At 45.1% G+C, this 27,446-nt stretch overlaps 1 protein-coding gene across 6 annotated transcripts in view; it reads right to left on the minus strand.

Moving 5' to 3' along the window:
* dgkb (diacylglycerol kinase, beta) overlaps positions 1-27,446 on the minus strand; it is a 959,831-nt gene that overhangs the window by 666,548 nt on the left and 265,837 nt on the right. For all 6 annotated transcript variants that reach the window (XM_078535051.1, XM_078535068.1, XM_078535062.1 and 3 more), the window contains one exon: positions 13,830-13,949. In XM_078535051.1, the coding sequence (XP_078391177.1) occupies positions 13,830-13,949 (120 nt within the window). The remainder of the gene's footprint in view (positions 1-13,829; positions 13,950-27,446) is intronic.

Raw genomic sequence — 27,446 nt, forward strand, 5'->3', positions numbered from 1 at the left:
TTCAATGCACAAGGCAGGCTGAACTCAGAGAAAAAAACCGGGCTATAAGTTGTCGTGACTCCCGAGGCTCTAGGTGACTCCATTAACTAGATAGGCCCACAGGCAGTGGCCTCACCCACACGCAAGCTTGCAAAAATGGGCAAAAGGGCAGAAAACTCCACTGCAGCAGCCATTTTGAGATGCTTGCATTGCAGTTCAAAGAAACAAGGCAAACACTAAGACTGCCCAGCAGGGGCCATGAACGCTCCCAGTGCAGGAAGACTGGACATTTCAAGCAAGTCCAACAACTTTAATTGATTAAGAAGACAAGAGAATATTTATGAGACATTTTCCAAAAAAAGAAATTGGAAATCATGGCAGAGATTAAATTATAGAGTTTCTAGGGGAAATAAATGATCTTTTGCCTCAAAGAATTCCGAGAGAGAATAAAAATGATGGAGCATCAATATGTTGGCAATTTTACCCTCGAGCTGAGGAGATGTAAGCAGACCTGGATAGTAGATTTTAGTTTCTCAACTCTGTGAACAATAAAACATAATTTAAATAGCACTTTCTGGGCATCAGGATGTGCATAATTGTTCTCACTGTACATCACTGCTAATGCACTCTTCTTTTCAAAAATGCTCGCAGTCACAGCCCCCTCCTTGACCATTTATAGAGAAGCTTTTACATTATATTCATTGTAATGAGCTAACAAAGTTAAGACACCATTTTGTACTAACATTGGGCTGAAGAAGCCTTTTTGTATTCTGCACTTTTTACATGTATTAATGAGTTACTGTATGACAGCAACCAGTCAGCAACAGATGATCAAATAAGTAGTGAGATTCAATGATGTCTAATGGAAGAATTAGTGATTCATCAAGTGGCTATTAAAAAGGTTGGAAAATAACGTTTGAAGTTTAAAGCATTACTTGCTGCAAATCAATGTTTCTAAATGAGTTGCTTTGGGCGGGATCATCCGGTCCCGCCATCATGGGGCAGAAAAGTCCTGGCCACTGGGCAGAATTTTATGCAAGCGGGACTTTATGTTCCTGCCGAGGTCCATGGAGTTTAGAATGGCCCTTCCCCTGCCTCGACGGGGCCATAAAATTCCAACCATTGTCTGTGAAAAACAGAGAGAACCCAGTGCTACTGTCCTTGAAGCAGGTACAAGAAAATGAATGGAGACTTGTCCAAACTCAGGGAAAAAAAAAAGACCATGAAATGTTCTCCATGGAACAATGTGCGTAAATGGCCAAATCCAATAAAATTAACTAAGTAACAACAAGGGACCAATCAGCTAATTACAACAGACCTGATTCAAGGTAATGTTAATTCAAGGGTTAAAAGTGGGTTACGAGAACCACCTTGTTGCTTGCAAGTTCGACTATAGTCGTGGAGGTACTGGGCGCTCCCTGGGACAGGATTTATGAGAGACTGCTGTCAATGAGGGAACCTAAGAAATCTTTACACTTCAAGCTGGGGTGATCACCCAAAACAAAGGTGTAAAAGTCGGTTGTATATCTTACTAAGTGTATACTTTACTTTTGACTCACTTTTTTAAAAAAAAGATTTTATTTGCTATTTCAGAGTCTTGTGGCTGAGTCTCTTTCAAATCTAAGATGGTTTACAGGGTTGATTTATAACTGAGTAATTAGACGCATGCAATTAAATCAAACTGGATCTAAATTTAAATCGAATACCCCTTTAAAACTGACATAGGGCATGTGAACAAAGCAAGATGCAGTTCGTTACCCTTTCCTCAATACATACACATGGATACACTTTTCCACCTCCAAGTCTTGAAAAATTAACTTCTGAAATCACTGAATATGAACTTTAAGAAGGACAACTTGCAAGGGAAATTTTAATTTTTATGTAGAAAATTATCATAATGCCAAATAGCAATTTCATAGTAAAGTGCATAATCTAGGGATTTTAAAAATGAGCAAAATTTTGACAAACTTAGATCACACCAAAATATTACAGTATTCCAGCATAAATGTTATTTCAAATAAAATACCTTACCCTCCCTTACAATAGTGAGACACAGCCACAATCACAATCCTTTAAAGAGATGGCTAACTCGGTGAACAATAAAACATAATTTAAGTAGCACTTTCTGGGCATCAGGATGTGCATAATTGTTCTCACTGTACATCACTGCTAATGCACTCTTCTTTTCAAAAATGCTCGCAGTCACAGCCCCCTCCTTGTCCAATCAACCCCAGCCATCCCTTTCAATTCCTTGCTGCAGGCTTACGCCTTGTGAATTTTTCACTGGCAGGTCATCAGCTGAATGCAAACGCGGATTGGCGGACAAAATGGCAATGCAATCACTGCATTCACGGCCAAAGAAGGAAATCAACCATCAGATGCTTCAAAGCCACACATTTTCACAATTTTATTAGCAGGCTATTAATTGCAGATGGAATAGAGATTCTCACAATTTCCATTAAAAGAGGAATTTCAGGCCCTTGGCAACTCATTGCAGTGAATTACCGACCAAAGGGAAACATCTATCATATCACAAAAATTTTGAATCCTAACTGAAGTCTTCAATTAGGTGCTTCAATTAGGTTATTCAGTCAAGTATTGTGCTCCCTCTAGTATTCATATATTAAGTATATTGGAACAAAATAACACAGAACACTAATAAACACAAGCCTTGGATGTGACTTGATTTTTTCCAATCCTTCACTTCCATTCATTTTGCTTTCTCCCTCTCTCATACTCAGTTGTTTGCATTGATTAATCATCTTGCACCTGTGAGAACAGAAGCACAGGCTTCAACAACTCTCACAGCTTCTAATACTTTTGCTGCTTATTATGTATGGTGGCAGAAGACAACATGGATACAATTGTTGGTATTTCCCTTGGGTGGGTTACAGAACTGGAGGACTGAGAGATTAAATCTGGTTGGTTAAATCCTAATTAATTTGATTAAATCATCACACATACTGACATCTGCTAACAATATGACAAATATGTTCTATCAGGATTCACGTGATAATATTTTAATTTAGAATCCATGAAACACAAAAATTCAGAAGACCAAACTAATAATTGTTCATTTCTGTATCATTTGCCAACTTTTATGTAAGACAGAATCATAATTTTTCCCATGTTAAAACACAGAAAACTGTAACTTAATCTAAACTTACTAGTGATGGGAGCTAAACTGAATTGATCTAAACTGGGGAGAGATACTGCTCTTAGCCTTTGTCTCTGAATTTTCCAACCTCATTTTTGGGAAATGCCCAGCTTTGATACGAGACCACCCAACCTCATAAGTGAGAAGTCAATGTGTTTATAAGCAGAAGGTGAGAGTCCATGCGTTACAGCTCTATGGCATTGCTTGCCAGTGCTCAAGTCCGATACAATCACACTTCATTTTCTTATAGTCCCTTATACCATCCTTACACAGCATAGGCAGCCACTTATAATCAGACAAATGGTGCTCATCATAGAATTAAGTCAAATTGCAAAAGCACCACTCGCAGGAGTAAGCTTGTTGCTTAATTCGGGCAGTTCATTAAGTACTTACCCTATATTTACTAACTTTAAAAATTGGTGATTTCAGCCAGTCAGGTCTTTGAGCTGTTTCAATCAACTGTCTGTGCCTCGTTAAAGTGCTTAGTGATGAGATTTTTTACATGCAACTGCTAACAATTAAGACAGGTAGTTGCTAAGTGGGATTTCCTATGCTTTTTTCCCCCCAAATATGAGGTGTCAGCTGTGGCTCAGTTCATAGCACACTCGCCTTTGAATCAGAGGGTTGTGGGTTCATGTCCCACTCCCGGAAACCAAGAACTGTGATTGTACTCGAAAGAGTTGCAATCTGTGACTGTAGATAACTCGAAAGAGTTCCCCCCAAATATGTTGGTTCCTTATTTGGTTTTACTGGTCACTGCAATTTTAACATAAATGGTCAGGACTCTATGAGCTGCATCTTCTTGATACTAATTTTCTTGTTTAGTCTTTGTTCAGTTAGTTGCACTATTGGAAGAAATTTAAAGCTAAATAATGGGAGGGTTTGGATCAGGTCAGAGGTTAAATTCTTAAAAATAAGACACACGACCCATCTGCTGCAGAGTTGTATAGAGCCTTGGTGAGACCACACCTCGGGTATTGTGTAGTTTTGGTTCCCTTATCCGAGGAGGAATATATTTGCTTTTGGGAGGGAGTGCAATGGAGATTCACCAGATTAATCCCTGCAATGGCAGGATTGTCTCATGGGGAGAGATTGGGGAGACTGGGTCTGCATTCCCTAGAGTTGTGAAGAATGAGGGGTGACCTCATTGAAACTTACAAAATTCTTACAGGGCATGACAGGATGGATGAGGATAAGATGTTTCTGGCTGCTGAATTTAAAACCAGGGGACATAATCTCAGGATGAGGGACACGTCATTTAAAACTGTGAGGAGGAGGGATTTCTTCATTCAGAGGCTGGTGAATCTTTGGAATTCTCTACCCCAGAGAGCTGGGAAGCTCAATCATTCAGCATGTTCAAAACAGAAAACAATAGATTTCTGGAGACTAATGACATCAAGGGAGATGGAGATAGCGCAGGAAAGTAGTGTTGAGGTTGATGATCATCCATGATCAAATTGAAGGGTGGAGAGGGCTCAATGGGCTGAATGGCCTACTCCTGTTCTTATGTTCCTAAACACATTTCCAATACACCTACTTCCATCTTTTACTGTGGTGGGAAAGTGATCAATCCACTCTGAAATGGTAGGTTAGTACTTTAAATATGATATCATAAGGCTGTCAGTTTCGTTGTTCCGCTTTTCAATGTTAGCTGTGAGAGCAGGGTTTCCTGAGCCTCAGGAATCAGCAGCTCCATCCAGGCGAGGGGTGGCAGATCCAAGTGGTGAATGCCTTTACATGTACCTCCTGGATCCAGCGCGCCTGGATGAACAACTACGATCAGGCAGTCCTACCACCTGATTCTCCCCACAAAGCCTCTCAGTTATGAACAATTCCTATTAACAGAGAAAACATTTACTTTGGAGAGGCAAAAACATTTTGCAAGAACCAAATTCATAGCCTTCTAAACATGCAGGATGTCAAGGATAGGGGAATATTCACCTTTGGTTGTTTCTCCATCTGTTGGTGTACATTAATTCATCTGAAGACCTTTCAAATGCTTTGTCACTTACAATTTTTAACCAAATATGATAGGTGACCTCCTTCAATCAAATAATAAGTCTCCTTCACATGACAGTGTCAAGTATTTGTAACCACTTCATTTGTGAAGATTAATTTTACCATGATAACAAGTGTCACAGGGATTCTCAGATGGTTGAGTTTCTTATGGCAGCGATTAGCTGAACCATGCAGATGCATGAGTCAACTAACTTCAGTAGCCATTAACATGTGTTTTACAGTTGGCTGCATTTGTTGTCAATGCCGTGCATGCACAGTCTAGTGTTTTACTCTGGGCAGGGTTTAGGAGCATGGGTTGGGGTTATGGTCCAGAAACAAGGAAGCATGGATTGCTTTGACTGTCTTTGAGGTTTAACTCTGGTCAGTGTGAAACAACTTATTGTATAAAATTAGGAAAGGGAAGTAATAAATTGGGCATTTAATAAAGTATTAACTGTTAAAAGAATGTTAATCTATAATTATGTAATTGCATTTGACCCTAGCACACTCCATTGTTTCAACTTCAATGCATAATGCTAAATAAATTCATATTTTATGTTTATAGATATATTAGAATCATGTTTCATAGAACAGCGCATAAAATTGTAGAAGAGATTGACCCTGATAGCTATAAAGCAGACCTGGGAACCGCCTCCCCCATGAACTCTGTTGCACCGACCCAGCCTCAATCTGCCCCCTGACCACACTCTTCCCTCCAGCTACACATTAATCTCACTGCAGCCATTACCAGGGCCTTACCCATCCGATATAGAGCCCAGACATCTGGGGGGAGTTTTCCCAGGCAAGGGCAAGGGGTTCTGAGTTAGTGCAGGGGATTAAATTCTCTGATATTGATATCGGATCTGGATCCCTGTTACATTGTCCCGCCGCCCCAACAGGCATGAGATCATTGGATTTCTGCACATGCCCGGAACAGTGTGCATACCCATCAGTGGCCATCTTGTATGGGTATCTTGCATTGGCAGGAGACACAGTGTTTACAGTTTGGTTCAGCACTGATGTACTGAGGACAACAGTACTTGTGGAGGAGGGGAGAAAATGATGAGAAAAATATTTCATTAAGTTTGCTCAAAGTTTTAACAAACTACATCTGACCCGGGGTGAAATGTTTCCACTTTATTCAATTCTAGGAAGGCAGGACCATTTCTGGACTGGGAACCCCACTCAATGATTTATATACCTTGTGGTCATTCTTTCTAAAACTAATATTCAGCCGATCTCCAGCTTCCCAGCCCAATCAGGGAGAGCAGGTGGGATGGCCTGCCTAAAGCAGTAATGAAGGATCTCCATTTAAAGGAGCCTAGGCAGAACTCATAATGGCAGCAGTGCTTGGAGGAAAAGAATCCAGCATGAGGGAGGAATTCCCTGCATGAATGCAAGAGGTAGAAAGGCTACAGTCTTCAGTTCTCCAGCAATTAATCTATGAACATGACTCATGCAATGGCGAATGAAGATCCTCTTCCCTGAGGATGGGAAGAGGTCAACCAGCCTCGCCAAGCAGGCACAGCTTTGAGGTGCTGAGGCAGTGAGCAGCAGGAGTGTGGTGCGAGGATCTTGATTCAGCGCTAGAAAAGTTTCAATGACCTTGTGAATCCATCAAGATGTGTGTCTTGCAACTCTCAGCTGGCAACCATCACTCTCTCAATCTCCCTAGCATTCTTCTGCACAGCACTCCTCTAATTAACACACACATTCCTTTAGCCCCAGAATTCCTCAATTCTACACCTCAACAGTCAACTCTCGTACTCACCTACAAACTATTTTCCTCTCACTCCCATTCCTCACAGTCTCCCTCCTCAAGTGTCTACCCTCCATCCTCAGCCATCAGTTAATTCCTCACCCTCCAAACTTTTGTGCCTTTTCTCATTACAGGAAAGGAGAGATACAGGTGGGGCAGTCTTTGGCAAAGCCCTCAAGAGCTCTAAGGCCCGGAGGATGTCCACCATGGGCATTTCATCTGTCAGAGCAAGAAGGAGCAGCCTGCCTCTAGCTCTGCCAAAGCCATAGGGATAGCACCACACGGAAATAATAGAAAGCATATGAGGAAAAGGTCTTAGGTGCACAAAGGGAATCACTTGGTTGCTTATTACATTGTTACTGTTCCATTGATGCTGTTTATTTGAATGGAAGAAAAAGTTTTTGTGAATTAATTATCGTCATGGGCATCTACATGGTTGGATCCCCCATTAATTCTGGTCAGTTAAATTTGAGTGGATAATATAAGTTGTCTTGAGGTGGAGGGAAGGCTGTGAATGTGATTTGGTGGCTGGGTGTCTGTAGGGAGGAGGTTTGCTCATGTTGGTGGTGCGGGGTGGGCGGTATTTGCACAGGGGTCGTAATGGGAAGCTTTCAAATGCAGCAAGCACATTCTCAAGTGAAGTGTGCCTGGATGAAGACATTGTGGGTTTCTCTGACAGGCAGGTCTGCGACTGCAGCCTCCAACAATGAACTGATGTTCAGATAGGCTTTGGCCCCTAGGCCCGGTGATGAGTGTATAGCCTCCTTCGAGGTACAGCCCTGTGTCCATCCCCTGTGTCCCATGCACCTGCCTGTGGAGAAGGCAGCTGCTGCTACTGGAGTTGCAGCCTCTGTCACTGTTGCTGCTGAGCTGGAGGACATGGCACCTCCTCCTCAGAAGTCCAACCAACTTCAGGGCATGTAGGGCCCATACAGATAATAAGATTAGATGACCCTCAGAGGCATCCAGGGCACTGGGAATAAGTTGCACAAAGTTTCTGTCCCCAACAAAATCAGTGAATTTAGGCTGAAGGAGCTGCTCATATCTGTGTAAGCCTTTCATTGTGACCGACCACAGTCTTGCCAGTTTCACCCTTTATACTGTTCATGCCTTGTCAGTTTCACTCTGTGATGAGCCTCCGCTGTGCATTCACCTTTTCTAATCCGGTGAGTTACAGACACAGTATGTAACCCATGTGCTGTGGCAAAAGGAGGAATTCATGTTGAAAAAAACTCTTAACAGCTTCTTAAACTTCCTTAATTGGCTTCCCAGCAGACCCATAGGGAGTCTCCACTGGACTCACAAGGTGTCCTGATAAAAGTCAGAAAAGGGCAGGGTGATGTTGGGATCCCAAACCAGGGGGGCTTTTCCTCCTGCTTGCTGCCCTAACCACCTACACCAAACAAGGAAAATCCTGCTCATGGTGTAAGTCTATTCTCCTTGTGTAGGAGTCCCGCAGTATAACTAATTGGTCCTGGGCACAATTGCTACTGGCTAATGTTAGCAGAGACTGAACAGTCCCAATTAAATCTTGGAAATCTATAAAAATGTGTTTGACTGACAACATAAGAGTGCGACAGCTGCCAAACTGGAAACCACTAATGTTCTTAATATCTTCTCCCAGGACCTTGGCATTTCGAGCATTTTTAGTAGATTTTTTTATATTCATTCATGGGATGTAGGTATCACTGACTAGACCAGCATTTATTGCCCATCCCTAATTGCCCTTGAGAAGGTGGTGATGAGCTGCCTTCTTGAGCCACTGCAGTCCATGTGGTGTAGGTACACCCACAGTGCTGTTAGGAAGGCAGTTCCAGGATTTTGGCCCAGCAACAGTGAAGGAACGGTGATATATTTCCAAGTCAGGATGGTGAGTGACTTGGAGGGGAACATCCAGGTGGTGGTGTTCCCATCTATCTACTGCCCTTGTCTTTCTAGGTAGTAGTGGTCATGGGTTTGGAAGGTGCTGTCTAAGGCAGGCTTGTTGAAGCTCTCCAGGATGTTTTAAATGGCTTTACAAGCTCCCCACATTGTATGGCAGATGCATGCATTAGACTCCTTGCACTCACCAACAATCTCCACTCTATGAGTGAAATCGTTTCTGCTGGCTTCATTTGAGATCAACTCCCCCTCTCCTAGCCCCTAGCCCCCAACACCACCACCACCAACCCGTCCCCAACCCCCCCACCACCCCCACCACCCCCCAACTCCCACCCGAATTACTCCTACTTTGAAGACTGGACCTGAGCAAATTGTGGAATCAGGAGCTGTCCATCCATTTCCCCTAACAGAGAGACCATCAGTCCAGTCCCTGTATGAAACATAGATGCTTCGAACACTGGCTTCAGGCCTTGGGTACCTTTGATGCGAATGATGGCAGCCAGCTTCTGACTATCTCAGAGCATTATCTCTCAGCACCGCAGGACCTAACCAATATCAGGTCAGACATCGTGTTGATCATTGAACACCTAGATCCAGGATCCAACACAAATTAGGGTCTGGCGTCTACCTTCATAATGCCATTGTCTCTCTTGGAAGTTCATGTGGCCATGGTGAAATACACCAACTTTAACATTACTGAGTTCTTTCTAAGATTTTCTGCATACCTATTATTACAAATCCTGACTGCTCATATCACAAGTACGATGATAATTGAACATTCTGCATGCCTGACCATCAGGGAAGATGTCCAACACTCCCAGGTTAGTTTGCAAGTGAAGTTCTCGCTTGCTCTTGTCAGGTGCTTTATATGTCAGTCTTACCCATTACCAGAGATTATTCACAATGCAAATCTGTAAAGACTTGGTATAACAGATATGTTCACATTTTTCCAATTGGGTTTGCCCAATTTGAGAGTCCAAATCAAGCAGTCTTGGTCAGAAAATACCTCATCAAGTTTGCCGGTTGTCATGGCATGAAATTTAATGTTTCCTAACAAGTATGGCAGAAAAAAAAGTGAAGCTAAAACAGCAATCACTGCTTTACACGGAATGTGTTTGCTCTACAGAAATAGATCCCTTTGAATAATGCTATTTCTAGGAGTGGAAAGGGAAGTTTTCTCTCCAGGAAGCTCACTAAATTAACTATTTCCGTCATCAAAAGTGTGGGAAAAAAACACTTTCCTCGCTACGGAGTTAGTTAAAGTGATCATTTCTCTAGTCAAAGTCAGGGGAAAGAAAACACTATGTGAAGGACCAGTGGAGGTGATCAATGTATTGCTTTCATCACAACAAAGAAAAATAAATATTACTTGTTCCAGGTTGTCTTAAAGGAGCAGACAACAAGTTAGGTCCCACTGATAGAGAAATGAACTAGAAGCTGTGGTCTAGTTGTCCTCAGAACTCTTTGATTATGATTTGGATACTTTATCCTGTTTAAACACATTTGTTGCTTTATTTCACGAAACATAGGGCAGAATTTTCTGTGCCCATTGGCTGTGGCTGTGTTTGGCGGCGTGAGCGGACAATATAGCAAGAAGGCCAAAAATTGGTTTCATGCCGTCGTGAAACCAGTTTGCAATCGTCCACTCTGCCCATCAATGGTGGGCTGCGTTTCCCACCGTCAGATGTCGGGAACTTCATTGTAATACAGCTACATATCATTAGAAGCCCAGCTTGCCGGATTCATCCCCCCACACTGGATCATCACAACTGTACTTAAACGACATGCACCCGGTGAGCTGCACTTCGCTTCGGATTTTGAGGTTCGTTTGCCTACTTTGCTTTGGGCACCACTCGCGGTCATCAGCGCCAGGCTTCACAGGCAGCACCACATCATTTTTAGGGGGAACACGGGCAGGTCTCTACCTACCGGACCAGCTGTAAGGCAGGGGTGGCTTTTCAATGGCTGCAGGGCTATAGCTTGCTTGAGGAAGGGGGAGAAGTAGCCTCAGGCAAGGGAAAAGTTGCAGAGCGAGGGCTGTACTGGGGAAGGGGGTATCCAGGGTGTGTGTGAGGGGATACATGTTGATCTGTGCAAGTGGCCTCAAGATGGTGAGGCCTGAGGAGGCAGTCTCCAGAGGAGATGAGGCCAGATGGAGATGTGAGGTGTGTGTGAGAAAGTGAGTGGTGATGCCTCTTGAGCTGGTAGTGAGTGAGATTCCAGTGAATGTGTGATGGGCCTGAGTGTGTGAGTTTAGAGTGATGAGATGATTGCCTTACCCTGGCAGCACGGATGAGATCATTCACCCTCTTTCTCCATTGGATGGTCGACTTCTTCTGTGCCGCATTGGCACTGATCACCACTGCCATTGCCTACCAAGCTGGAGTGGCGAGACCGCTGGACCTCCTGCAGCCAGAGCAGGGGTAGCCGACATCACAGCAGGCTCCAGGGCGTCCAAAAGGTGTTCCAAGGACGCATCACTGAATCAGGGAGCTGCAGTCTCCTTGCCTTTCGGGTCCGTGTCTTCTGTGCAGCAGTCCTGGGCTGGAGGCACTAAGAGGTATGCGCGCAGCTGCACTTTAAATATTGTGCCCGGCATGAGGAAGCGGCGAGGTGAAAGCCCGCCCACCATCAAAATGGCATGTTTCCCTGGAATGCATGATTAATGAGGCGGGATTGGGATGAAACGACGTGAAAAGCCGCCATTGCGGCCGACGGGTAAAACTGCTACCGAACTTAGTGCAAATCTGGGACGATTCCGCCCACTTGTAGTGAAAGTCAAAATGGATATTGCACTGTTGAATAGAGGGAAGCACTGAGTCATATCTATGTTCTTTGGGAATAATTTTGTCTCCCTCACTCATTGATACAATATTAAAACAAAGACAAACTACGCAATGAATGCACCTTGTTTGACTACATTCTTTTTACGAGTTCTCCACCTTTGAACTTAAGAATAATAAATCCTGGCGTGATTACAAGTCTGTAATTTCGTTATGGAAGTTTAAAAGACATTGGGTCTGAACTTCCACGGAGTGGCAATCAGAGTCGGAATGCCACTCCGCTCCTACTTTCTTACCTCCAAATCTTAACGATCCTTTCTCGCCCGAACTTCCGACTCAGGCCGGGCGTGAACTGTGCAGGACAGTGCACTCCCGGGGCCTTCTGTCGAGGGCTTCAGAGCTGGACGCAAGGAGGCCGCACCCTTTTTTACAACACTGGCTGCTGTAAGTCAGGTAAGCTTAAAGGTCCAGCCACTTTCAAGCCAGGGAGAAAGTAGGTTTCTAAGGTAGGGCGTTGGGGGGAATGGGGGGGAGTTGAGGGTTGTGGTCAAGTAGTCGAGGGCTGGGGGAAGTCTGGGGAGGTGGGGCTCGTGGAGTCCTGGGCTGGTGGGGGGGATGTCCCATGGTTTGGGGGAGTCCCATGGGTGGGGAGTAGTGGGAGCTGGGGTAGTCCCATTGGGTGGGGGAGGTGGGGTGTGGAGTTCTGTGGGGTGGAGGCGGGGGTCACGTGGTGGGGTGGTGTAGTTGGCTGGACTCCCCTGGGGGTTCAACGAGGGTGATGGAGTCCTCTGAGCAGGTTGGTATGGGTCTGTGCAATAGTTACCCAGATTTAGAAGTGGTTTTAATCCTTCTAACTTTTTCTGGGTGGCTATTGATGTAACACAGTCAGAACCATTCAAAGTTTGCAATTTAAATGGCATTTTCAGATGGTTCCCAGTGCAGGGCAATTGCCCATCAGAAGTTTGCACTTCCTGGGCAATTGCCATGCAATCCTTATCTGGGAACAACCAAGGGGTATTCTCCAGTGCATCTCTGGGGTACTCCCTAGTTACACTGACCTGGAGCTCGGAAGTTACAGCCCAATACAAGTGTTCAGTACACATTGTAAATAGATCTATTTTAAGAGAAAAATGTAACTTCTTCCTTACTTTGTCCTTCATTTTAAGTCTTCTGTTCTATGTTGAAACAAAGCAATGCATTGTAAACAGCTTTATACCATTTGGGTTTTGAAGCAAACAGAACAGGGGAAAAAAACAAGCAAAATTCTTCGTAGCATAGAAAAATGGGTTTATGGCTATAAGCTATTAATGTCAGTTACGGTGAAAATATATGGACAAAAAGTACTTCCTGGAAGGAAAAATGTGGTTCAAAAAGGAAAGGGGAATAAAACTTATGTCACAGACAGCAGATAAGAACTTGACTTTACTACTCCTGATTGCAAGTGAGTGAATTGGAAACTCAGTGGATTACAGCAGAGTCCAGACTGACAGGATAAGAATTTCCTCACATTGCTCTGAAATGAAATGCCTTCTGCCCAGTTTGTAATATTCAACAGTCCACAACACAAAGTCTGCCCTAATTCACCATTAATGAATGATGATGTCAATGAGATTACAGGGCTTGGCTGATGAGGGAAATGGAAATATCACACAGGAGGGAGGCTATTCTGAGGTTGTAATTACAGCATGTTGTTGGATAGGGCAGAAAAAAGCATCTAATCTGTATTTAACCAACGTTAACCCGATTTATGGTTCCTTAAAACTGAATGCAAAAGAAAAGTGCTCCCTTGTTCTGCCCTGACATTTCCTATCTCAATGAACGCAAATACACTGAAAATGTATATCAGTTTTCTTAACAGCATCGTGGGTCAGTCAGCAAATAGATGAGGCAAAAAGGTACGTCCCGGTGTTGGATGATCTCAGTGAGAAAAGCATTGGCAGAAGAACTACAGTTGGCCTTAGTACCCCCTGGTTAGCAAAAGCAAAACTGAAAGGATCCCTGCTGGAAGCATGCATGTGTAGATCTCAGGATGAGAACAATGTCCAATCAGCTGTAGTGCCTACATGGTTAACAAGCCTGCTAGCATTCACTATAAAGGCTCATCCATGAATATTGGTCTTACCAGAGAGGTACTAGAACCATGTGAACTGTACAAAGTCAGTGACTTCAACAGAGGAAAGGAGGGGGAATAAAATTCCACATCAGGTATAATTTTCCCTAAAGAATACTGACCTCAGGGCCAAAGAATTTCTGAAGCCATTTTAAGACTTACCGTTTCCAGGCCCAAGAGAACAAGGAGTGGGATTGTTGTCATTCCTCCCTGAATCCATTCTTCCAGGGACACTGTACCATCATGGTCATAATCGATCTCCTCCATCATCTCCTGAAGAATCTTTCAAAAAGGAGAATCATAGATGTCAAAACACTTCAGTTAAACTTGCATACAGCTAAATTTGTTATAGGGAGTATCGAACCCAGAGTTGAAATTTGATTTGGATGTTTAAAAATAACATAATGTAACTGAAATTTGGCATTTGACGCATCTCCCATTTATGGTTATATATACAGTCATATATCTCTACTTAACTTTACAAACCATAGGTTTGTCTGTCTCTGGGGACCCAGTTTTGTGGCTACATGATTGGAATATGCAGAAAATTCAAGTGACTTGAAATACAAGAGTTTAAGATGATTTATTCAATATATGGATTTTGACCCACATGCTTATTGTTTGATATTGAAAGTGTATTTCCCTTTAAAAGAAATTGCAGATATACATATCTGGTGACATCATTGGATGTGTAGGTGAGTAATGATAACTTCCCATTAAAATCTACAGCCATTGTTTGTTTTCTTCTTCTTTGCTTTGGTGGGCAGGACTGGCAGCAATTCAAAGGGCCAAATTTTCATGCAGATGGGAGGGCTCCACATCTTAACCAAAATGGCGCCAGAGCCCCAATTCTGGAGGTCCTGCTCCTGAACTTGGCACTCACCTTTTTTGCTGGCTGGTTCGGGGTTGGGGGGGGGGGGGGGTAAATGCCTTTAATCAGATGTAATTTTCGTCACCTAGGTTTCTGAAACATGAATTGTGGGCTTTACAAATTTGAGGAAAAGGTCTCAAATTATTTGGAGAGGTCAGGTACCCCTTTAGGATTGTTAACAGTAAACATGAATGTGCGTAAAAGATGGATGCAATTTGTGGAACTGACAAGCTGTTAAGTCATTTGAATCCCCTGTGTTTCTTTTTAAAAACCTGCTATAAAAGAAAATTATGCTTGCAATTTCAATAGATGTTTGTTGACATAAGTCTGAAGGTTATAATTATAGGGTTAGTACTGCTTGGCTGCTTCCACAACCTAATATCAAAGTGGGTTCACAGTTTGATTGACAGCTGCAAGTGGTTATAAAAGGATTGTGTGGGGTTATTAATTTAAATGTTTGTTTTATAAGGGATTAAGTACTTGAAAGTATTTCAATGTATTGGATTTTTTTTTTAATATAGTGAAGTCTGTAATAGATACTTAGAACTTTAGTTCATCTCAGCAGGGCTCCTGAAGCTTGGTCACGGTAGGTATTGGGTGAGTTGGCATGGAGCTGTAAGGGCAAAGGGTGGTGAATATGAGGCATGGGTTGGCATGAGTTGGCACTAAGTTGGCATGGAGGCTTTGAAAGGGGATGGGTAGAAGGGCATGAGGTGGCATGGAGGCTATGAGGGGTGATAGGGCAGGTGGGGTGCATGAGGTAGTACAAGTTGGCATAGATAGGGCATGGGAATTGTGTAGAGGTGAAAGGTGAGGACTAGAAGGCTTTACTGGTTTTATTATAACTGGGATGAAGTCCCAGAATGCCAAATCAGGCCAGCTAAATAGCCTGTCACGGCACTCAGCAGCCCCTGTGATTGTCTCCACAATATTTCTGGGGGTGGAAGGCCTGACTCCAGTTCCCCCCCAACCCAAGCAAAAATCCAACTTTTTGGGCAAGTTTATCCTGAGTCAGGTTTGGGAAAATCAGGAATTTTCCTGACTGTGCACCTGACTCGAGGGTGGAATTTCAGCCCTCCACGTGGAACCAAGTGTTTGTTGCTCCATTCAGCTCCAACAATCAGAAGTGAAAACTAATATGAAAGGGCTGAAAAATAAGTAAATACATCCTGTAGCCTCTCCATGTTGCAAGCTTGACAGGAAAAGAAACTAAGAAAAAAATAAATAAATAAAACATGAGGGAAAGGAAACAGAAGTGAAGAGAAGTAGAAGTTACAATAGAGAAACGGACCATTCAGCTCAACCTACCCATTGATAAAATTAAAGAGGCCTAATCACATCTACCCACATGGTTCCAATATTCCTTCATCCTTTTTCCCTCTGCTTCTGCTTTACCACCTATGTATAACACAAGCAAGGTCATCTGCTCTAATCTACAGATTCACACCTAATGCTCCAAGTTTGAATCTTCTCATCTCACTTCACCCAGCATTTACATTGTAATACTGGTTTTGTTCCCTTTTGATTTGTTTACTGGCTAATGAGGTGTTTAATTGCTTTTCTGTATTAATTGGTGATGGCATAACTGGTCTCTTCATTGTTCTCATTACATGCAATTGATTTATTCTTAAAACTGGAGAGTTGGCCTGTGCTGTTATGAATTATGAATTATTTGTTTTATTAAAATGCAAGAAAGTGGGATTCCCCATCTATCCTGTTTGTGATATGGAGGTGCTTTATATAGCTGGATCCCTTTCTGTGTTCAATCAATGTGCATCTGGAGGAGGCATGACATTGTTATTTAGACTTAAATGATTGATGCACCCACCTCTGCTTTTAATCTGAGTTGCTGAAGATGGAAACTAGAGTTACATCTTCTTTTCGTGCGGAAGGCTAATAGGCACCTTCTACCTGGCAGACCAGCCTGACTTCATACTTAAAATAAAAGCAGTATTGAATAACTACCAAGCTGTTTGCACTAAACCAGCTGCAAGCAATCACTGTTCTATTAAAGGCATTTATTGGTGTTGACCTTTTGGCTGGGCTACCCAAGAATACTGTCACAAGTTTTAGTTCAGTTGTGCCATTTCCTAGTGGAATATTTATAGACAATCCAAATTGTTTAGTATGAATAACTGTGACAGCAATTATGGTGCCCTGAAAGAGAAGGCTCCTGTCTGACTGACTAAGTGACAAGACACTTTAATTCAACATATCAATATTTCATAGAAGAACTAATCAACTGAATTACCAGGTGATTAGTTGTTTTATGGAACACTGAGATAAAGAATGAATGTCTCATTAGCATGTTATTTTTTGCTACAAAGCAAGATTGAATTTTCCTAATTGAAATTCACCAGGTCGGACTATGGATCTTAGGTGGTTTTTTGCTGAAAGGGAGGGGAGCGGAGAGTGTTTAAAATTGCATATGTCATTTCTAGACAAGTTTTATCTCCTGAGCCTCACTCTGATTTCCTCAGGCAGCTGGAGAGGAATTTCTCAGAGATTTGCCCAGCTGCATTTTTTTTCTCTTTTTGCCTTTCAACAACAACAATATTTGCATTTGGAGCTTTCTGCTCCTGTTTGGGGAACTTACTTACAACAACAACAACAATAGACGTTCACATAGCACCTTTAATGTAGCAAGCCTTCTCAAAGTTCTTTACAGGAATGTCATCAAACAAAATATGACTCCAAGCCCCATCAGGACAAGTAAAGATGCAAGCATTGAGGAGCATCTTAAAGGAGGAGAGGTAGGTGGAATTTTCCCAGCATTGCACTAAGTGCGGCGGGGATGGGGGCGGTGGCGTGAAAAATTACCCGCAATGTTGGGTTTTTGCACTGTGATGTCCACTTCCTGGCGCGCCCACCTCATTAATAATGCATGCGCGGGAAACACGCTGCGTCACTTGCGGACAGCCTCAGATTTGCCCGCCACACCCTCACCTCAGCTCCAGGCACCATTTTTAAAGCGCACCAGACCGCATGCCTACTCCATGTCCATAGACCAGGACTGCTCCAGGCAACAGATGGTCCGAAAGACAGGAAGATGGCAGCCCCCCAAATGTAGTGACGTCTCACTGGAGTGCCTTTTGGACACCATTGATGCTGTTGTGATGTCCTCTACCCCCACTCTGGAGGTCCAACAGAGTCACCAATCCAGCCTGGGAGGCAGTGACAGCTGCGGTCAGCACTAACAGAGCACAGAGGAGGTCAGCCATACAGTGCAGGAGGAGGATGAATTCCGTTCCACCATCCCATCACTCTCAACTCACACACTACCAAACCCATCACACATCCACAGAGATCTCACTCCTCAAGGGACAGCACCACTAACTCTCACACACACCCTCACATCTCCATCAGGTGCATATCCTCTGCAGCTCACCCATCCATGGCTCTGTTCAACACTCAAACATTCCACACATCCTTATCATCTGCTGTGGCATGTGTCCTGCTCACACACTCTCCATCTATTTGCATGCAGGAGAAGCTGGCTCACAACAGGAGGGAGAGGCCCTAGACCAGGGAATGGAGTGGCTAATATTAGGCCTCTCCCTCACTTTGAGGAGTGTGCTATCGCACTAGCTAGTGAGGAGGTGGACCATTCTGCGGCATAAATAATGTCGACGCAAACACCCACTTGAGGATTCTGCACAAGATCATCCCTCTCTCAACGCAACTGTGAGTGCTCTCTCTCTTGCTTCTGACTCTGCTGCCATGCACTAATTACCTCTACTTTGGTTCACAGGAAGCACTGCCAAGCGACTGACACCCTCAGCCAGCCGGTCCCTCAGCTCCATGCACCTCCTCACCTCCAGCCAAGAGGACATCTCCTCCATTGAAGAGCTGGAAATATGTAGCCTGGAAGACTCATCTCAACGCTTACCCACACCCTCCACCAGCACAGAGACACACACCTCGGTGGGACCTAGATCTAGAGCAGGCTCGGGTTCACAATCTGGTGGTCACCGCATGAACACGTGTCCGCAGCAGGAGGAGGCATGTTCAGCCGAGCTCCCCAGCACTTGGAGGACTTCTGGGGATCAGGCACCTGTGAGGTCCGAGTCAAGATGACGAGCCACTGGATTCAGCCTTCCAACTCATCATGGAGAGTCAGAAGGCGGGGAACATCATGCAGAGCTGCTGGATGCTCGCCACAGAGTGGCACGTGAGTCGGAGGAGTGCATCTGCCTGCTCTCTGATGAAGTGGTGCCCACATGTGCGATTATGGAGGTCTCCATGGGAAGGATGGCAGAAACCATGGAGTCCCTGGTCCAGCAGTGGCAACGCAAGAGGGAAACGGGGAACCTCGACATCCCTCCAGGTGCTCCTTCCCTTCAAGGAGCCAGGCCAGGGCCACCAGGCCCCTGAAGGGAGGAGGAGCAGCAGCTGGACACCCCGGGTCATCCACTCAGGAATCTCAGAGACTGTCCGCTCCCTCTGAGTCCCCTTTGACTGTGACCCCCTCAACCAGAGGGCGCAGCGAGCCCACAGGAGGCCAGAAAAGCAAGCCGGGGCCCTCCAGGCCTTGGCTCTCCAAAGGATGCATGCCAAAGTTATCAGAGGCAACAGGGCCAACCATTGGACAGGCTGCCTCCACCCCTGTTGCAGATGTCAGGGCCGCACCTAGATGAAGTGGTAGGCCTAAAAAAGTTAAGAAATTCTGATCTCAAGTGGTTGCATGGGTGAACACATTTTGTCACTTTATAATCTAATATATTCACTTTCACTGAATAATGTGTAATGGTGTCTTTCAACTTCATTGACAGGCTTCACGAGTCCTCCCACTGTATCCCCCACTACTAGCAGTTCAGCTGCATGCAGCCGGACCACGAGTGATTCTGGAGGGAGAAGTGTGTGTGTGGCAGAGCCTATCGGAGCCTCGTGCAAGCACTCTCCCACGCCTGCGGAGCCTTCATCCATCACGCTCATCTCACTGTCCCAGGCATTTTTAATGCTGACTGCTAGGATTCTCTTTCAGTTGTCCATCTGAGCTGAGCTGCATCTCCGCCCACCCACTGATCACACTCCCATGCAGCACCTGTGCTCGTCCAACACGAGGCTCCGCTCACTTTCGATTTGTGCATTATGGTAGTAAAGTTTCTGACAAGCTCCCCGTCCTTTCCCCGCCCCCAGTCACCCATTTCCTTTCCCCCACCACAGTTGACCCCCCGGCATCACTTTCCACCTCCCCACCATTACCCTACAGCCTGATCCCTTCTCCTTCAGGAATGTCCAGGTGAACGTGCATATTCCATACCCTCCTGAAATTGCCACCCCTATCTACACTGACCTCCCCAGCCTCTTCCTTCCCACCCCCACCCGATCCGTGTTTGCCTCCTTGTCCCCATCAACCATCCTCACCGCCCCTTCTACCAGTATGGACGCACCCTCACCCTCCCAGCACCCTCTGCCCCTCTCACACTCACTATTCCATCCAACCACACCCACTCTGAGTTCGCTCTCATTGACTCCAATGTGAGGAGCCGCACATTGACTCCACAGACCCCTCCTTGCATGTTCACCTGGATATTCAAACCCTACCCCCGTACACCTTCCCCCCTCCTAATCCCCCACCCCCTTACACCTGCCGCCGTGCCCCCCCCCCCCCCCCACCTCTGTACACCTTCCCCCTTGTACAGGAGGTGTCAGCTGTGGCTCAGTTCATAGCACCCTCGCCTTTGAATCAGAGGGTTGTGGGTTCATGTCCCACTCCTGGAAAACCAAGAACTGTGATTGTACTCGAAAGAAGTTGCAATCTGTGACTGTTGGTAACTCGAAAGAGTTTCCCCCTTGTACAGCCTGTTCCCCCCCTACACCTTCCCCCTGCCCCCGCCATTCACATTCACCCCCTCCCCCCAACTTCAGCCCCCAACACCTTCAGGGCCACCCCTCCTCCCATTCCCCCACCACCCCGGCCCAGTACACATTCCCCTTCCACTTACACCGAGACCATCCTCTCGCCACCCCCACCCTCTCGCCGCTCATTGGTAACTGCCCATGATGAAGTCGTTTCTGGAAGATGGTGCAAGCCCATTGTGAAGCCCCTGAAGTCCCAAAGCAGCTCCGAAGCCTCAGCGAAGTCAAAACTGCTGCGTGGACAATTCCCACCTTCCGAGAGCTAGTTCGTGGTGGAGCCATGCGCATGAGGATGCGATGCACGTTCCTCCAGTGTCTGGTAGCTGTGGGGCTCCAGCATCTTCTCCTTGGATGTCCACGATCTGGGCAAAGCCCTAAAAAGTAAGTCCCGACTTCTGCACGTCACACTTGTCCAGACGTGTTATGGATCGGCATGTTTCCCTGTTGGCATAATGGTAAATCAGCCATGGGGGGGATGATTCAGTTTGGGCCTTACTTTGCATTCCATTAGCAGGATGCAAATCGGTTTCACATCAGCCTCCAGTGGGATTTATGATTCGCCAAGGCTGAAACCACTGGATCATCCCACTGTTGTTTCACGCCAGCGTGAAACCGACTTCCGTCCCTCCCACTAAATTCACCCCCCTGCAGCCACCCCCCCCCCCCCCCCACACCGAGCATGACACCCACGCACACTGAAGTGGAAAATCCCAGTCATTGTGAGGTGGAGAGGATTCCAGGGCTGGGATTTCCCAGAGGCGGCACGGGTCCCACTACCAGTGCTGAAAGTTGGGGGGGAGTGGGGTGGGTCAACCTCACTTCAATGGGCAGGGGGACCCAGGGCCATAATTTATGGGCAACATCTAATTACGTGGCTGTTGTCCTATTAAGAGTGGCAGCCAGCCCTCAAGAGCTGACGGTCCGATCAGTCAGAGGGCCAGCAGCTCAGCAGCCTGACTGTCACCAGCGGCTGCAACTGGTGGATGAGGGCGCTGTGATGGACGTACAGTCTCACAACCAGGTAAGTGAGGGGAGGCGGTAGCTGACGGCAAGCGGTACCAATGCCCTGGTTAGGGAGGGATGGAGGGGGAATCTTCATGTGCCAATGAGTTCTCCAAAAGGAGAGCAACCTCCTCATTTTGGAAACTGCTGAGAGGCCTTCAGGGTTTAGCTGGTAGTCTCACATTGCAGTGGAGGGCCCCCAGCAGCTGGTAAAATGCCAGTGAAGGAAAAGGTCTTCATTGAGCCACTTAGATGGTCAATTAGGCCCCAGGCAGCTGGGCGGTCTGCCATCTTCTCTACTGGCATAAGGCAGAAAGGCTGTCTGGTAATCACCACAGTGTGCCTACCCTCTCCATTTTGTCAGGCTTCCCGCCTCCACACCTGTCCCAAAGGCCCCATAGAATTCAGCCCCAGCAGTTAGGGCCCAGGCAGCTGAAGGCCCAGCTGCTAATGTTGGAGCAATTAAAATTGGGGATGCACAAGAGGCAGCATTGGAGGCACACAAAGCTCTCGGAGGGTTGTGGGGCCGGAGGAGATTGCAGAGATAGAGAGGGTTGAAGCTATGGATGGATTTGTAAACAAGAAAGAGAACTTTAAACTCTGAGTATTGTGGACCAGGAACCAATGTAGGTCAATGTAGCAAGCACAGGGATTATGGGTGAATGAGACTTGGTTTGAGTTAGGGTTTGGGCAGCAGATTTTTGGATTAGCTGAAGTTTATGAAGGGTGTAAGGTGGATGGCTGGCCAGATCAATTGTGGTACAGTTGTGGGCTGGTTGAACAGTTACTAAGCCGCTTATATATAATTGTGGGTTTCTGGCTATCTCTACTTGCACAGGGCGGTCCAGTTCAAATGCAATATTCAGTTGGAGTAGGGCCAGAAAGTGGGGAACCAGCTGGTCTCGCCCAAAGGAGGACGTCATGGGGGAGTGCAGATAAATAGTAGTGAGGAGGAGGAGGATGGGGGATAGAGGTGTGGAAGAGGGGAATGATAAAGAGGACAGAGGAGGAAGAAAAGAGGCATTGGTGTCAGAGAAGAATGGATGGCATGGACTAGGACTGATTTTCTTCTCAGTGGGAATGGAGATGTAATGGACAAAGGTTCATTTTATTATGACGGGCGGTGGGGGGGGGGGAGGGGGGGGGGGGTGCTTCATAGAGGATACATTTTGACTCAATGTGATAGATGGTGTGGGAATCCTTAAGTTGCATTTGGCTAGGCAAGGGTGAAAGGGGAGTACCATGGAGGGGCCAGGGGCTAAAGAGACCAGAGTTGCATCTCAGCAAGGTGGAAGGCAGTGTTGGTGGCAAGGTCACTGTGCCCTATCTCCTGGCAGATGGCTAAGAGTTGTGAGCAGCTTATCAGCTGAGGGCTCTCCAAGGCCTGCCTTGCAGCTGGGATATTAACATTTCAGAAAGCAGGAGGTTGTACACTTGCCATTACATATGTTCTGATCATGCTTTGTGTTTACAGTTCATGGAAGCTACAAAAATTTTCCACTTGGATCTGGATACATGCAACTAAATTTTCTGTGGGACCCCAAGCTATTGCAGGTTTTAAATTACTGCAATTTTCTCTTTCAGTGTGATCTGTTTCTCCTTCACTACTATTCCTTTTCCTCTACTGCTTTTGCTATCTTGTATCTCAAACACGGTCGCAGTTTGATCCAGCAAACCAATAAACTGTTTGGAATGAATACTAGATTCGGAACACTATTCTCTACATGCCTATTCCCCTCACCAAAAATGTAAATTGGGCATTCCATTCTGTGGACACTTCCTTAGGTTTATGTGCCAGCATAACTTAACACTCTCATTTGGCAGCCAGCCTGCTGTTGCCTCCACTTCCCTGTTGATCAAATGCAGTGAGGCCATTGGACTTCACAGAAGGGCCAGTGAGAATACAACTATTGGTGGAACAATACAGGTGCTCAATTCACATGACAGGCACTCAGATATTCCTGGAATATTGCATGTGCGATGACGAGAGTTGAGGTCACTTATACCACCACAGCCACAGTAACATTAGTTCACACAACAGTGCTGGGAAGGCCCTCACCCCCACTCCCAGGATTGTCTACTCAGACCTTGTATGTACTATTTCCTCATCTAGTTTATATCAGAATGATTGTCAATAGGTTCCTGAAAGCAGTCCACTTTTATTTTGGCTTTGGGATATTTAAGTAAAATCCCTACGACAGTGTTTGATACTTAGTGAGCAGGAAGCAGGTCGCCTTGAGATGAATGTGCACCATTTACATTCTAATCAAACACTGAATCAGTTCACTACAGGCACCTTAACTTGACTAAAGAAGCACTAGGTACAAGTCAAAAAAGTGGTACTTTAAAACTGACCAATGATTCAAAATATTTGCAAATTTGAAATTAGACACATGTTAAGATTGCTCACTAGTTTCTCAAAGTTATTGACGAACATCAGGTTCATAAGTTGATCAACACCTTTCAATGGATTATAGTGGCACAAATTCAATTTCTGCCCATTCGACTAGTAAACATATTGGTAGCAAAATTGGAGACTGAAAACAGGTGCTAGATTTTAATGTGCAATTAACCCATGTCTGTCCCTTCCTATGCAAGCAGAATGTAAACATCATGCCACCTGCTCATTTATGTGATAGATGCACGTAGCCCAGTGCTAAACAAATTATCGAGTGGCTGCACAACTCAGCAGGGGAGCCAAGTTTGTGTGAGGCTAGCACTACTTAAAATCATATATACCTCAAACAAGGGGTACATTCTGTTTGCAGTAGATGCTAGAAGAGGCTGGGCAGACTATCGAACAGTGACGAATGGTGTGACAAGGCAGAGAACAGGCCCCATGGTGCACAGATGTAGCACTGGTGGTTTTAGTACAGGGGGTGGACAAGAGAGAAATCTCCATATACATGTGGCCAGGAGGCCTTCTGAACAAACTCAGAGAAAGCATGAGGAGCAGACGGCCATCACAGTCACTGTCAGCGGTGTAGCTGGATGGAGCGCTGCAAGAATTTCAAAGAATGCAAGCAAGTGGTCAAGGCCAGTGAATTCATCCTCAAATGCCCATATCCTTGTGACTGAACACTCGCCTCAGTCACTGCTCAATTCGCCACCTACCCACACCCCTTTGCTCATGTACCAACAATCTGTATCAGTCATGGCTCACACCTTGCATTCATAGCTTTATCTCGCCCTCACACATTTAGCACTGCTGCAAGCCTCACACCTAAATCTCAGTTTGTGCACACTGCTGGTTATTCACCCAAGATAAGCACATCACCCAAACACATTTCCCCAAACTCACTGACACTTTTCCCTTTCTCTGGCAGGACAAAGTGGCATATAACTGAAGGCAGCAGCACCTCATCAATACACTCTCCATCACTGGGGAGGCCACAACTGATGCTTTGGCCAATGGCAAGGCTGAATCTATCAAAGGTGATGATGATCTTGTACACAATCCTCTTTCATGTGTCCTGCTTCCTCCTCAATCCACAATCTCTTCTAGTCTATAAAATGCACAGTGTAAAGCTCTTGCTTTCTCCTCCTTTCCTCACCATAGCTTTATTTTTGCTGGTACTCAAGAACTGGAACCTGGCCAGGCAGTGGTGGAAGAGCAGGAAGACAGTGATGAAGAAGAAACATAGTCATTCGCTCTCACACTCCTTGCTACCAGGTCAGATACTGACATTGTGCATACTTTAGAGGATAGTTTTAAAGGTAGATCTCGCACGTGGTAACTTATTGCTAGGATTGCTAAGGTATGTCCCATAAGAGTGCCAGTGGTCCTGTGAGCACAAATCTACTCTCCTCTCTCAGAATGACAGCATTCAACCTTCCACCCCTGCCCTTGCTGTAGTCTGTCAGCTAACTAGTCCAGGCTGCTGTCACCCATATCAAAGTGGTACAGTCCGAAGGTGGGCCTTCTTGGAACAAAGCTATTTGCGATTGTCACCCTTAGTGAAAGTCAGCAGCCTTCCAGCAACTATGCTGCAACCACTGGGGTAGCGCTGCGTAGGAGCGCTAGGACAGGCAAAGACACACGAAAGACAGGCACTAATGGATTGCACAAAGGTGATTAGTTGATTTTATATGGAATATTGGATGTTTGTTTTGTTGTGGCTTTTATTTCAGCATTGTGGCCAAGAGGACACTGTGATGGTCTGTAGCAGAGGGAATGTAAGGTGTGAGACAGTTATTAAATGTGGCATTGAGTCTATAAGGTAATGTATCACAGTCAAATGAGTCAATCAAAGCCAGCAGAGGCAGGAAGATGTGTTGGTTGCCTCCTTTTCCTTTTGCTCAGCTGCTCACCATGTGACTGGTGAGAAGGGCTGTGCCCTCATGATGGTGAAGTTAATTTTGTGCAGCATGCAGTAGACTATGACATACAGCACTGTAGGCCTGAAAAGAGCCAGAAGCTTAAGAGTTCATGACCTTCACAGCCACTGACAATGGTGGCCTTGCCCTGTGCTGAGATTGCAGTTCTGGCTGCAATAGGTGGCAGATTTCAGTGAGCACCTTCTTGTTAAACTTGAGACATCCGAGGCACTGTTCCTCACTGAGGTCCAGGTAGGAGAATTGCTTCCTGAAAATCTTGGGGTTTATGGCCTTCTCCTTCTTTGAGCAGTTAACCAGCTCATTCTCCCTGTCATGTTGCAGGCCAAAGGTTAAACGCTAATGCAGTCATAACTGGGAGCAAATGGCCTGAGCAGAACCGTTAGAGTTAGAACCAAGACCTTCGCCACATAGCACATGACTCCTTGTAGCATTCACCAGCATGAAGCAAAAATACAAAAAAGAATCACTTACACAAACTCAGCAATATCAGCAGAAATCAAGCAAGTAACTCAAGTGAAAGTCGTTAATGCCTCTTTAATCCAGAGTTAAAAACAAAAGACTACTGCGGATGCTGGAAATCCAAAACAAAAACAGAATTACCTGGAAAAACTCAGCAGGTCTGGCAGCATCGGTGGAGAAGAAAAGAGTCGACGTTTCGAGTCCACATGACCCTTAGTTCTGTTGAAGGGTCATGTGGACTCGAAACGTCGACTCTTTTCTTCTCCACCGATGCTGCCAGACCTGCTGAGTTTTTCCAGGTAATTCTGTTTTTGTTTTCCTCTTTTAACCAGCACTGGTGAGGCGGTCCTTTCTCCAGCTGACACATGTTCTACTGTGTGAGTTTAAGAGAGGGAAGTAATTGGAGCATTTAGGTTGAAAATGGCAGCATTGGCATCAAATCCATGTTATTCACTGACTGAAGTCACGATCTGCCAACTCTACCTACTTCCAGCGCTGCTGCTTCCTGCACTCGCACTGAAACTGTGACAAAAATGGCATCCAGCACGGCCAATACCAGAAATGTTCATGTGCACCATGGATGTTATTCTGAACTCGAAACTGAATCAGTAGCGCCAAAAATACAGGCGCCATGCAACTCAATTTTGTGCCATTAGGCAATCTTAATAGATCAAACAGTTCAGGAGGCAAGGGGAAAATTTCCACTGTGTAAAGTGCTCATCTAAATTGTTGAAAAAAATTCTTGTATTTTCAATCAGCCTACAAATCAATATACTGAATTTAAAGAGATATTGGCCTTTGCGTTTGTGCAAGGGAAACAGTGCACATCATTTTCAATGACATTTTAGCAATTCTTGATATAATATTACGCAGTTTCATTGTTTAATTTTATCTACAAATATTTGTGCAATTTTTAAAGGTCTAGTTATTTTTGTGAGTTCTTTAAAGATTTTATTAGAAACATAAATTATGAAGTCATGCAGTCCTATCACATGGGGCCATAGCTCAGCTGTTTCAAATAATATACCAGAATGTCTCAAAATTTCCAGAGATGCATTTATGAGATTTGAGACCCTTCTAATAAATCACAGCAAGTTATTGTGTCTGCAACTAATTCTGTCTTTCTCATTGTAGGCTGCCAATAAGTATAAGAGCTGCAGATTAGCAATATGTAAAATTTAGAGATTAAAGTCTTCAGTAACATGTGGCTGAAAGAGGCATATAAAATAATATACAAAAGTGCATAT

Source organism: Cetorhinus maximus, chromosome 3, assembly GCF_964194155.1.
Source record: "Cetorhinus maximus chromosome 3, sCetMax3.hap1.1, whole genome shotgun sequence".
NCBI classification, from domain to species: Eukaryota; Metazoa; Chordata; class Chondrichthyes; order Lamniformes; family Cetorhinidae; genus Cetorhinus; species Cetorhinus maximus.